The following is a 13,880-nucleotide window of genomic DNA, read 5'->3' on the forward strand; positions in this document are numbered from 1 at the left end:
GAGACTCTGCCAGACGTTCCCAGCAGACCCTCACAACACGTTTGGACCTTCCGGGTCTGAGCAGCGTCCTGCCCCACCACCGCAGCCAACTGACCACGAGGTAGGGTCAGTGGACAGTTCTGCACCTCTCTTTACCCGAGTGTCCAAGACGTGGTTCAATGATGAACTTTGTTGTCATCTCTGACAACACAGTCGATCATCCAACTGCATGTCCTGGTACCAAGTGGTTGAACATGGTGTTGGGTGTGGACAATCCATGACCAGCACAGACCTCCAACAGGTTCCTGACCTGGGTCTGCCTGACTCCCAGATCCTCCACTTGTCCTGCTCAGTTTATAAAAACACCTGCAGTCAAGGGGAAGATTCTCCCAATCCACATATGATTCAGAGACACTGCATTCCTCCCAACCACGCCGCTCCAGGTCTCACATAAGGGAGACCCCTGGACTGTCCCGTACATCCTCTGCGGACTCCAAAAATGGTGGGTAATCTGAACTATTTGGTGAATAAACACAAATAGTCAGAATCCATCCCCCATTCATAGGTAACTCCTATCGTTCACCAGGGTAAACCCCAATGTACAGGCACCAAAATAGGGGGCAACAAGTATGCCCACTCCTACCTGGTGCCGCTCACCTGGGGCACTCCAGAGTGGACGAATGTCCAACCCCTAGGAGTCTGATTCCAGAACCAGTCACCCATTCAGGAAAAGACTGTTCATCAGCCTTCATTTGAAATCGTGTGCTGAACCAGGGGAATGCCTAAAACATGCAGTGGGCTGAGAGGACCAGCGTTGGGAAACACTGGTTTAAACATTGGTTGCTGTTGGTCTCTGCTGCGGTTTTGCTTATGAAAGTTTTTGTTTCAGGCTCAGATGTTCAGTTTACCTTAATTAATGTCAACATGAACTGGACTGCGGCTCAGAGCTACTGCAGAAACCATTACACAGACCTGGCCAGAGTCAGAAACATGACAGACATCCAGAACATCAAGGTGCTGATACCAGCAGGAAAAAAAGTTTGGATTGGTTTCCACAGACCTTTCTGGATGTGGGTGGATGGAAGCAGCTTCTCGTTTAGCTACTGGGGATCCAGTGAACCTAATGGAGCAGGTGAGAACTGCGCTTTAGCAGACCTGGGAAACTCTGGACGGTGGGAGGACTGGGACTGCGATGGACACAGGCCGTTCATTTGCTACAGTGGTAAGCCACCATGAACCCTGTTCACTGAGTAATCTATTACTACCCCAAATCCATTGATCGTATTAAAGTTGCTTATCCAAATCTCTGCGCGTTACTATTTTCTATCACTATTTTATTTCATTTCCTCGCCTTGCTTAGCGACCATCATTTCTAAGAACAGTATCAATAGCAACAAAAACATATGCACATTTTGTTGGGAGGGAAACAGAAACTATTTTCAGTTTCTGTGGCCAAGTCCGATTATCATTCACAGCTTTGGGCCTGTTTTTTCTAAAGTCACTTGCAAATGTAAAGCGTTGCAGGTTTTGGGCTCATTATTGATGAGACTCATAATGAACCCCAGGATTTGTCTGACATCCAGACAGTTTCAGTCATTTCCCGGATGATCCGTCCCACTGTGTCTTTGTTCATGTCTAGTTAATATTTTACCTGTGACTGTCGCGCTTCGCTCCAACAGACTGCAACATGGAGACTAATATGAAAAACAGCCAGGAATGAACGTGTCTAAGGTTGTGATGTCACTAATCTGTGACAGCAAACAGGCGTCTCTGAAATCCTATTTATTTATCCACACAATAGTGAGGAAACATGCAAGAATGACTGAAGGGTTTTTTGTACTGTTGTAACCATTAATTAATCTCCGCTTCAGTTCAACCATCAGTGGAGAAACCATGTTGATGTTACCTTTATAAAATAATGGAAGTAACTAAAAAAGTTACTTTTCCTTTTCTAAAGGTTTTATTGGCTCCTTTCTTTGATAGTGAACTGACAGGAAAGTGGGTAATGAGAGAAGGGGAAGACGCAGGGCAAAGGTCGCCAGGCTGGGAATCGAACCTGCGACGGCCCCATCCAGGCCTCCGTTTGTGGCTTAACCCCTGCACCACCACAGCACACCCACAAAAAGTTACTTTTAATGTAACTTTAAAGTCACATCAAAAGTAATGTAAAACTTTGTCACTAAAAATCACGTTTTTGTGACAATTAAAAAATTCCAAACCAGATTAAAATGCAAGGCTTGGTAGATAATTTAAGATCAGATTACCTGAGTCATCATCAGCCTCTAGATCCATAATGTGGGATTTTACACTAAGGTTAAGAAACAAACATGGGTAACACGCCAATCACAAACAGTGTTAATGTTTCTGCTTCCAGCCGTTCCCATAAAAATGTCTCCAAAGATCTGACAACCTCAGCCTTGAGTTCACTTTATTTCATCACTGCGTCCATATGAATACGTTCATGCATAAAAAGGAATCCAGACCAGAAGTTTCCCGGCTCAACCTAAAATAATTCAGATATACGTTTCCCATTGCAGTGGTTTGTGGGAACTCAACACTTCCTACACGCGAGTATATAATCGTCGATGAGCTGAAGACGTGGACAGAAGCTCAGAGATACTGCAGAGAAAATCACAAAGACCTGGCAACCATCACCAGCATGGAGGATGTGAGGAACGTCACGGCAACATCTGCAGGAAGAACCAATGTACGTCTCCCTGTCACGGGATGAAGCTTTCTGATTGGTTTTATTGAAGGTGGGAGGGGCTACGTGCTCAGGAATCAACTAGAAGCAGCAAATCAGATGGAGATGAGCTGGAAAATGACAGCAGAGTCACATTGAGGCTTCTGGCAGGAACAATCTGTCAATAAAACACTGAATTTACTGTGGCCTCTGAATGTTTCCAGCGGACCTGGATCGGACTGCATGAAGACGTGAACAGCTGGAGGTGGTCCATGTCAGACCAGTATCAGAACCAGTTCAGGAACTGGGCAGCTGGAGAACCTGACAATAAGTTGGGCAGAGAGAGCTGCGGTGCACTAAGTGCTGATGGATCCTGGTACGATGTGTCCTGCTCTCAAACCTTAGCCACGGTTTGCTTCAATGTCAGCGGTAAGGATTCACCAGAAACACAAAGAACAGACTCTCTTCTGTTTTCCTCAGCGATTCAAATCCATCTGCAGATTTTCTTCATCCACTGCTATGGTCTGTTTTCAGGAACAAACGCTACGTTTTACTACAGCAGCACCAAACGGAACTGGACTGAAGCTCAGAGCTTCTGCAGAGAGCATTACACAGACCTGGCCAGCGTGAGAAACCCGTCTGACAACGAGGCGATCCGGGGTTCGGTCCACAGAGCGGCCTGGCTGGGTCTGTACCGAGACTCCTGGAAGTGGGCGGATGGAAGGAACTCCTCGTTCAGGAACTGGAACCGAGACGAAACCCAACAACAACGGGAAGGAGGAATGCGCTGCTGCTCACTTTGGGAACGCTGGGAAATGGCAGGACTGGAACTGCAGCGAGAAGAAAGCCTTCGTTTGTTACACTGGTGAGGAATCCTTCACTCTTCAGTCAACTTCACAGCCAATAACTGACCGACTGATCCTGGTTCCAGGCTGAACCGTCGCAGCAACGACATGGTGATTGGATCAGGAACTTTTTACCAAATACCTTTTTCTCTGGAGTAATCTCTAGCATCGACACTTTTTTCTTTTATTTTAGTAAAAATATGTTGCACATCAATATTCCTTTTAATAATAATTCATAAATCTTTTTTCTCTAAAAGCGGTCCAGTCAAAGCATGTGGTGAAACTGCAGCTGGTGCTTCCATCGTCTGTGACGGAGGACGACTCTGCCATGATGGAGGAACTCCTGATCAAGGTCATCATCTTTTATTGCATCATAAACATCTGCAGCCGCTTGGAGAATCTGAGAGGAAAAAGAATAAATCAAAATGCTTTGATATTCAGGATGTGTTTGTGTTTCAGCTGAAACAGAAGCTGCAGGACGATGGAGTAAAAGGAGACGTGAAACTGAGCTGGAGGAAACAATCAGACGGAAAAATCCTCCACAAACCAAAGAAGAAGAAAGATGAACTTAAATACTGGATCATTATATTTGATCGGTTTGGGGTGATATTATAATTTAAAAGTTAATATTTTATCTCTTAAGGGAGATGAATTTATATTTTGAATGCTGAGGGGAAGTGGATCCTCAGGAAATCAAGAAAATCAGTTTTACACTGAAACAGACGGAAACACGTCTGTTTCCAGTTTCATTTCAGATGAAATCATTTTCATTTTGTTGGGACAGTCAGGAAAACAGTTTGAAATAAAACAACTTTCTGATCATTTCTGGTGAAGAGCTGAACCCTCCTTCACTAAAGGTCATGACCTCTGAACCCTGACGGAAACAACAAAGTCCTGGAGGAAAAATGTGCTGCTGGAGAAAATGTGGTTTATTCCAGAGCAGAAATATTGATTTAAGATGCTTTTCAGGGTTTGTTTCCATGTTAACAATGTTTTTCACTGCTTCAACTGGATCTAAGCGATTGATTGTTGATAAGAAGCTGTTTAAAGTTCCAATCAGGGGTTAATGGCTGAGGCCTGCAGATTCTCCCTCAGGTCAATGAAAGGAAGACCTCCAGCGGTAGAATAAGTGACTTCCTGTTGAAAGGGGGCGGGGCTACGTGATGTCACCAGCTAATGTGTGAATGTGTTGGGGATGCAGCTGGGTTGGTGTGTTGAGACATGGCCACGCCCACTTGCTGTGACACTAAAAGCTTTTGATAACTTTGACAAATCAGATGAGAAACAGAGTTTTAGAAATATTTCCTGTTAATTCTAGAAAATGTGAATTGAACACATGGATGGAGTCCAGTATTAGCTTAGGCTAATACCCGGCTAAGGGAGTCAGGGAAACGAAAGCGCCTGTGATTCATGACCTTCATTATGTAAATAAAGTGTTTGGAATCTGAAAATGATCAGGTGTGCTGACTGTATGTGCTTCCTGTTCAGATTTTTCTACAGCAGCGTGTCTAAGTAGCTACTGTCGCTCTGTTGGTGCTACATTTCAAATTATGTTTCCAAACCAAAGACCTTATAAATACTGATTTATGATGATCATATCTAATTGACAGGATTTAAGTCGTGCTTAGCAATAATATGTAGCACTTGGAAAAAATATGAAAATGACAAAAACTTTTAGAAAAGCCCTGAATCCCCGTTTAAAAATATAAATGCACTAAAATCCTTCATGAGAACAACATGCCTGCTAAACATGCAGGTCGCACATTTTGCTACACCAGAGCCCTTCATTTCACTATAAGTTATAGTAAATATGAACGTTGAGGACAGTGACAGCTACCAATCAGCCTGATTCAGTCATGTGACCACTGAGGGATTCTGGGTAATGAAGGATATTGAAACTTCCTTTCCATTACCTGAAAGGCAATTTATTTCACCTATTTATATTCAGTAGGTTAATAAAAGACATATCAGAATATTTCACAAATATCAACCAGAATGTGACTGGAACCTGTGAAGCAGACCAGATTCTGTAAGAACCACAAACTCAAACCGGCTCAAAGTGACACTAAAAATCCAAGAGCTAAAGTAGCATAGCTCACATAGACATTAGCTCCTGCTAACAGAAACAGAAAGAAAACAGGACAGAGAATCAAACTAACCAACATATACAATGTAATCTGAAATCACTCCATGTCTCTTATGTCTGCAAACCATTTTGAGTAGAAGAAAAGTAAAGAAGTTCCTCCATCAGATGATGAGCTATCAGTCGGTTCTCTGCATTTCTCAGGAAGCTGCTCACATCACTTCCTGTCACATTTTGACTCCAACATTCGTTCTCTGAGCGTTTCTCCAACCTTTTCAGGCCTTCACCATTTGCCCCAGTTAAACGCTCTGGACCATCTGATTTGAAATGGCAACACAACAGTATAATACATTTATATAACCTTTAATGAAAATATTAGCCTCTTAATTCATTGTTTGTTCCTCTTGATGTGAAAGGTGGTGCTATTTGTAAATGTGACCAGCCACAATAAAATGTTGACTGAGTAATCTGAGTTATTTAGATTGAAACAGTGAAATGAAGATTTCCAGTGGTAGAAAATGCATGGAAATAAAAAAGTTCTTCACTACAAGTGTTGTGTGCACTAACAATGTTTTGGGGCTGTGTGCAATTTTGAGTTGTTTGGAAAAAACAAGCATTTTCTTTCAGCCAGTAGACAGATTTTATTTTTGGTGATAAGATGCAGTCAATCAGCGTGGGCCGCAGCGCTGCTCACCCCTCACATTGCATTCAGATCCACTGAAGTCTGTGGTCCGGCTCTGAAGGTTCAGTTCAATTTGATTCATTTATTCAACAATTCACTAATTTACAAAACAATCATCTAAATTCAGATATTTATTTTAATGGCGCAATGTGCTCATTTTTACTTATTCAAAATAGTTTGAAATGTTTCTAAGGAAACCCAGCAGTCATTGACTTGCAGCGTTTTCTCCTCCAGACCAGCAGGGGGCAGAAAGGTGTTTGGTTCTGTTGGATCCTGAAATCCTGGTTTGGACCTGAAACCTGCAGCTTTATGTTCATGTTCAACGCTCCTGTTGTTGACCTGCTTCAGCATGTCTGCCAGCACCGCAGGCTCTTCCAGGTCCAGACTGGTGGTTCTGAACCAGCTCCACTTCCAGAACCTTCAGTTTTACTGACCTGGTCATGATTTCTCCAGTGAACTGAAAACATGGAGCTTCAAAGCCCAATCTGTGCTTTGAATAATGTCTGCTTTTTATTTTACACCAGGAAATTAGAAGAATTAACATAAAATCTATTTTTTGTGCTTTCTACCAGTTTAAAACAAAAAATAAATGATTTTATTCAACTACAGACAAAATGAACCGTGAAAAAAAGCTTCATGGATGCCAAAGATGGAATGAATAGATGGTAGTAGGTACTACTATAAAATTTAATTGCAGCAACTGGAGACAGAAACTTGAGTTCCTCAGACGTGTCAATAAAAGCCGAGATCATCCCTCTTACCTACGCTGGACAGTTCAGTTTAACAGTAACAACACATGAAATTAAAATCAGTTACACAAGTGACATCCTTATTTGGAAACAAATTGTTTAACTGTTGAAGAAAGGTTGAGCAAGCAACAGATGTAGGATGACCTTTGACCTTTGAGACATCAGGACATAATGTCTCTAAGACAGTCATGGATCTGAGAGCATCTATTCAACAAGACAGCCAAAACAAGAAATGACACAGCAACAGACTTAGATATGCAAAGGCCATAGAGAGTTCTTCTGAAAGAGGAGGTGAGTTGTGAAAGCAGCGGTACCTGTGGATTTCAAATCGGTGGTCCAAACTAGGAATAACGGCAGCTGAAGGAACACGGCCATTATTTTGCAAAGGTGAGTTGAACATTTCTACCCGGTTTGGGCTGAGATACGTTTCATAGTCAGCAGTGATTTTCCTCATAAACTTCAGGTCCTTGCCTGCGCGAATAAGACCGGCGCGTCTCGTAAAATCAAGGCCAGCCGGATCCCGCTGACGCCTTCAGGTGCTGATATCACGGTGATGTCACGGCTGCCTAGAGACAGCCAACATGGCGCCGTCTCTGTTCAGAGTCAGACTTTATTCCCAGCATTTTGTTTAACACATTTTGAAGGTCAAAAAGCAGAAACTGAAACCAAACTGAGCAAAATTCTCATCCTCCATTTTTACTCACCAAGACATTTTCATCAGACAACAGAAAGCTGATTCTCACTGCAGTATTTTAATGATCTCGATTCGCCTGGTGGAGTTCAACACTGTTCTGAAGAATCAAAAGCAGTTGGATTTGAGATGAACTACAAAAGGAACAGTTCTCACTAACAGTTAAAAGCCAGGAATCGTTTCCATGATGAATCCCTGGATTCTGATCTCTAGAGACGGTTATTCATGGACAAATCCTCAGTGAAAAGCTTTGAAGAAAATAAGACTGCAGAGTTTTTAGCCTCCTTAACTTGAACAACTAATTCACTGTTTCTGCTTTAAAGGAAAGAAATGTTCTGGACCACAAATCTGTTTACTTTATATAATTCACTCATTGAACCACATTTGACTTATTGTGTGGAAGTTTGGGACAATACATGAGATCCACATTTACAGACATTTACATAATACAAAGAATTCAATCCAAACGAATCCATTATTTCTTAAATCAAATGCAGTGAAATTCTGTGAACTTGTAAACTTAACAGGACAATTCAGTGTGTGGCTGGATTTATGGAATAGATTAAATAAGGAGCTTAGAGTACAAATACAAACTATCTTTAAAACTGTTTTTAAAAAGAGCTTATGGTGAAATATGTCATATAGAACAGATGTTTCAAAAACCAAAACTGCTGTTAAAAATATATATAAATAACTACATTTAAGGATGAGAATGTAAAGTTCAATAATGTGGGAATAATTTAAGAGTTTACTGATTTAACAGTTAGTGGGTTATGAGTATGAGAAGGGGAGGAAATCAGAAGATTTTTATCTTCTACCTTTTCAAATAAATTCTTTCATTTAATTCTTTAAATCTTTAATTTCCTGAGGGAATCTTCCCAAGGGATCAATAAAGTCCAAGTCTAAGTCTAAATTCTGTACAATTGCTATGCATCACAACTTCTGGGTCACAGGAGACCGAATCCAGAACAGGGAGGCATTAAAGTTGTTGCTAGATTCCAAAAGTCAATCTTAATAAAACATTTTAACCTTTTCCAACTCTGCAGCAGAAGACAGAGGAGTGGATTTAGGGATGTTCTGCATTCCAGAAAGTTTTCCTTGTATAAGTCATTGAATAAGAGATTTTCCCTCAGAGCTGCATCTGGATCACATCTGGATCATGTGACCTCACACTTCGTTAAAAGGTTTGTACCAATCCACATCTGAGACAATAAGCACAAATCTGATTATTTCAGCGTAATAATAATGATTTCATTGTCTCGTCCCTTTCACCAGATTCTGATCAAAACAAAGAAAATATCAGCTGCATGCAAAGCGTAACACTAGAAACTCTTTGTTCTCTAATGAAAATGTTGCTTTATCTGGACTCATTATCACTCCTACATATTTGTGCATTATTAGTTGTTTTGCATTTAACAGTCTTAGCCTCCTGCTGTGTGTGTGGTTGTGTGTGTGTGTGTGGTGTGTGTGTGTCTGTGTGTCTCTGTGTGTGTGTGTGTGTCTGTGTGTGTGTGTGTCTCTGTGTGTGTGTGTGTGTGTGGTGTGTGTGTGTGTGTGTGTGTGTGTGTGTGTGTGTGTCTGTGTGTGTGTGTGTCTCTGTGTGTGTGTGTGTGTGTGTGTGTGTGTGTGTGTGTCTGTGTGTCTCTGTGTGTGTGTGTGTGTGTGTGTGTGTCTGTGTGTCTGTGTGTCTCTGTGTGTGTGTGTGTGTCTGTGTGTGTCTCTGTGTGTGTGTGTGTGTGTGTGTGTGTGTGTGTATGTGTGTGTGTGTGTGTGTGTGTGTGTGTGTGTGTGTGTGTGTGTGTGTTGCTCCATCTTCAACTAAATGAACTGTGTGCACAGATAAGAACTTGTTTTCTTTGTTATCCACTCCCTTCTTTCCCAAATGACAGACAAGATCCAGTTTCAGGTTGTTTGTGTTTCTTGTTTCACGAAAGCTTGGCTGAAGAATAATCGACGTTTTCTGTGGTTCTTTTTATGTAGGTTGAGAAAATTACAATCAGAAAACTGCAGCTGGCTTCTGGAATAATGTTATTTAGATTATTCTACTAATTATTTATCGTCTTCATTATTTTGGTCCCATCATTCAACCACTATAAAGCTACTGACAGAGACGCGGCTGAAGCTCCACTGTGCAGTAAACAGGTTGGGATGAAATGCAATAAGATGCAGCCAAGAAAACCAAACATCAGATTGGAAGAACTTTAACCACAAAATTTTACCTCAGTGTTTACATTTGTCAGTATTGTGTGTTAATGTTATGCATGTTTAAAAACTACAAATGGCCGCCTGCGATGACATCATAAAAGGGAGCGTCAGGCTCAGGCAGGCAGGTGATGCTGATTGTGTGATGAGGCCTATGCATGATGTTTGGAGGATCGGAGAATAAAAAGCGTTATCGATGACACAGTTGGACTCATGCACTCTTTTCTTTAAATAACACGACATGGTGTCAGGAGTGCTGTAAGTCATCGTGATGCTGTAACTCTATCCGGCTGCCAGAGACATGGCTGACGACAATGTACAGAGAGTCGCTTCTGCTGGTCCAGTGCAAAGTTCAGTATCCAGCCGCCAGAGTCTTTCGACTTCACCAAGCCGCAGGAGTGGGCCAAGTGGATCCGAAGATTCGAACGGTTTCGTCTGGCAAGTAACTTGAACTCCAGTTCTGAAGAGAATCAAGTTAACACGCTTATTTATTGCATGGGAGACGAGGCAGACGATGTTCTGCGGGGACTAGCGTTACCAGATGGGCAAAGAAACACGTATCAAGGAGTTCGTGATGGCTTCCAAGCTTTCTTTGTTGTCAAGAAAAATGTCATTTATGAGCGAGCCAGGTTCAACATGCGCAAGCAAGAGGAGCATGAAACCGTGGATGCATTTGTTACTTCACTGTATGCGCTAGCAGAGCATTGTAGCTATGGAGCGCTACACGATGAACTGATTCGTGACAGACTGGTGGTGGACTGCAAGATAAAAGGTTATCTGAAAGATTGCAACTCGACCCAGATTTGACACTAGAAAAGGCCATTTTTTCAGCAAGACAAAGTGAAGAGGTGAAGCGGCAGCAATCCTGTCTGCGTAGTGATACCAGAACAGACACAGGAAATGGAAAATCTGTTGACAGGGTGTACAAAAGCAGTGTTAAGCATGCCAAGGCTAAATACCAACTAAGTTGCACACAACTACAAATAACAAAAGGGGAATTTCTCATTGTTATAAGTGTGGCGGCTCTCCATCTCATCCCAAACTTGACTGTCCAGCAAATGGGGGAAAATGTCATTTATGTGGGAAAAAAGGACACTTCAAGAGGGTGTGCAGAACACTCAACACTGTACATGCAGCTGAGGAAGAGGATGATTTTTTGTTTTAGGCAGCATTTCAAATGGAGATGAACCTTGGAGGGTGGATGTTGAAATAAATAACAGAAACATCTCATTCAAGATTGACACTGGTGCTGATGTTACGGTTCTGCCATACTCCATGTACAAAGACATCTACAGAGACAAGATTCCCCCTTTACTGAAAAAAGCCACCAGGCAGCTGCTGGGACCAGGGAGGAATGCTCTAGATATTGTGGGGGTTGCTGAGATGGTGATGAAAAAGGGAGAGAAAGAGGTACAGGAAAGTGTGTACATTATGAGACACCTGCAAACTGCACTTTTGGGTAGACCTGCCATTCAGAAGCTGGAGCTTCTAGCTAGATTAAATGAGATAACTGCTGAAACATTAAAAACTACCTATCCAAAGCTATGCAGTGGTTTGGGAGAGGTGAGACAGCCTTATGTTATCAAACTGAAACCAGGGGCTCAACCATTTTCACTAAAGACACCCAGAAGGATTCCACTTCCTTTGATGGACAAAGTTAAACAAGAACTGTCCCGTATGGAAAGTTTGGGTGTGATCAGCAGAATTGAGGAGCCAACTGAATGGTGTTCAGGAATGGTGGTTGTTCCCAAAAAGACAGGTGCTGTACGCATATGTGTTGACCTCACAAAGTTGAACGAGTCTGTTTGCAGAGAGAAGTACATTCTTCCTTCTGTAGATGAAACACTCGGTAAGCTAGCAGGAGCAAATATTTTCAGTAAATTAGATGCTAATATAGAGACTTAGACTTAGACTTGACTTTATTGATCCCTTGGGAAGACTCCCTCAGGAAATTATAGTTACCAGCAGCTCACAGGCAAAAATGTGGCACACAGTAAGCATACACAAAATACAAAAAAAACAAATTAAATACAAAACAAAGAATATAAATACAACACAAAAGGAAATTATAGCAATTTGGTCGATAGATTGACCAGTGATATGGTATTGCACTGTATGGTTTGGCCTGATAAATATGGAGTTCACATTTGTAGAAAAACTACTCCTTCTTCCCTCTGTCCTGTGTCACCTCCGACCCCCAGTGAGGAGTTGTACAGTCTGAAGGCGTGGGGGACAAAGGAGTTCTTGAATCTATTGGTCCGGCACTTGGGAAGCAGCAGTCTGTCACTGAACAGGCTCCTCTGGCTGCTGATGACGGCGTGTAGAGGGTGGCTGCTATCGTCCATGATGTCCAGCAGTTTGTTCAGTGTCCTCGCCTCTGCCACCGTCACCAGAGAGTCCAGCTTCATGCCGACCACAGAGCCGGCACGCCTGATCAGTTTGTCCAGTCTGGACGTGTCCTTCTTGGATGTGCTGCCTCCCCAGCACACCACGGTGTAGAAGAGGACACTGGCAATCACTGACTGGTAGAACATCCACAGCAGTTTGCTGCAGATGTTGAAGGACCGGAGTCTCCTCAGGAAGTACATCCTGCTCTGCACCTTCCCGTACAGGTGGCTGGTGTGTTTTGACCAATCCAGTTTACTGTCCAGCCACAGCCCGAGGTACTTGTAGGAGTCCACGACCTCAACCTCCGTTCCCTCTAGTACGACTGGTCTCGGCTTTGGTCTGGACCTCCCAAAGTCTATAACCAGCTCCTTCGTCTTAGAGGTGTTGAGTTCCAGGTGGTTTGTGTGGCACCAGAGAGCAAAGTCCCTCACCAGACAGCGATATTCCTCCTCTCCGTCGTCCCTGATACATCCGACTATGGCTGTGTCATCAGCATACTTCTGTATGTGACACAGCTCCGAGTTGTAGTGGAAGTCAGAGGAGTACAGGGTGAAGAGAAGAGGGGCCAGCACTGTGCCCTGAGGGGCTCCTGTGCTGCTGACCACAGTGTCAGACACGGTGTCCTTTAGCCTGACATACTGCGGCCTGTTGGTGAGGTAACTATGGATCCAGGTGACCAGGTGCTGGTCCACTCCCATGCTATTTAGTTTGTCCTGGAGCAGAAGGGGCTGGATTGTATTAAAGGCACTGGAGAGTCCAAGAAAAGGATCCTCACTGTGCCACTGCCCTTATCCAGGTGGGAGTGGGCCCGGTGCAGCAGGTAGAGGATGGCATCCTCCACACCAACATCTGCCTGGTAGGCGAATTGCAGGAGGTCCTGAGCATGTTCCACCTGAGGTCTGAGGAGGCTGAGGAAGAGCCGCTCCAACGTCTTCATCAGGTGTGAAGTGAGTGCCACGGGCCGAAAGTCATTCAGCTCGCTGGGCCTGTTCTTCTTGGGCACTGGGACGATGCAGGATGTCTTCCAGAGGGTGGGCACTTCCCTTAGCTGCAGGCTGAGGTTGAAGATCCGCTGTAGTGGCTCTCCCAGTTCAGCAGCGCAGGTCTTCAGCAGCCTTGGACACACCTGGTCCGGCCCTGCTGCTTTCCTGGGCTTGAGCTTCCTCAGCTGTTCTCTGACCTGGTCTGTGGTGATGTGGGGTGGAGGTTGTGCTGAGGTGTGTGGGGGGGTTGTCAGTGTTTTGTTGTCTGTGGGGAGGTGTGTGGTAAGGAGCAGAGGTGGCTGCAGTGAGAGAGGGGGTTGGGGGGGCACAGACTGGTTGAACCTGTTGAAGAAGTTGTTCAGTTGGTTTGCCCTCTCCATTGTTCCCTCAACGACTCTGGTCTTTGTGTTGAGGCCAGTGATGGTCCTCACACCTTCCCAGACCTCCCTCATGTTGTTCTCTCTCAGCTTCTGCTCCACCTTTCTCCTGTAGCTGTCTTTTGCTTCCCTCACACACTGCTTCACCTCCTGCTGTGCTGCCTTCATGGCCTCCCTGTCTCCTCTCCTGAAGGCAACCTTCTTCTTGTTGAGGACAG

The 13,880-nt window shown here is 43.6% G+C and overlaps 1 protein-coding gene across 1 annotated transcript in view; it reads left to right on the forward strand.

Moving 5' to 3' along the window:
* Positions 1-4,073, forward strand: part of LOC129352949 (macrophage mannose receptor 1-like) — a 17,134-nt gene extending 13,061 nt beyond the window's left edge. The window contains exons 7-12 of the mRNA XM_055022160.1: positions 869-1,201; positions 2,517-2,686; positions 2,887-3,091; positions 3,197-3,527; positions 3,765-3,859; positions 3,967-4,073. Coding sequence (XP_054878135.1) covers positions 869-1,201; positions 2,517-2,686; positions 2,887-3,091; positions 3,197-3,527; positions 3,765-3,859; positions 3,967-4,073 — 1,241 coding nt within the window. The remainder of the gene's footprint in view (positions 1-868; positions 1,202-2,516; positions 2,687-2,886; positions 3,092-3,196; positions 3,528-3,764; positions 3,860-3,966) is intronic.
* Positions 4,074-13,880: the final 9,807 nt, after the last annotated feature.

The sequence above is a fragment of the Poeciliopsis prolifica genome, unplaced genomic scaffold (genome assembly GCF_027474105.1).
Source record: "Poeciliopsis prolifica strain line A6 unplaced genomic scaffold, Auburn_PproV2 SCAFFOLD082, whole genome shotgun sequence".
Classification (NCBI taxonomy): domain Eukaryota; kingdom Metazoa; phylum Chordata; class Actinopteri; order Cyprinodontiformes; family Poeciliidae; genus Poeciliopsis; species Poeciliopsis prolifica.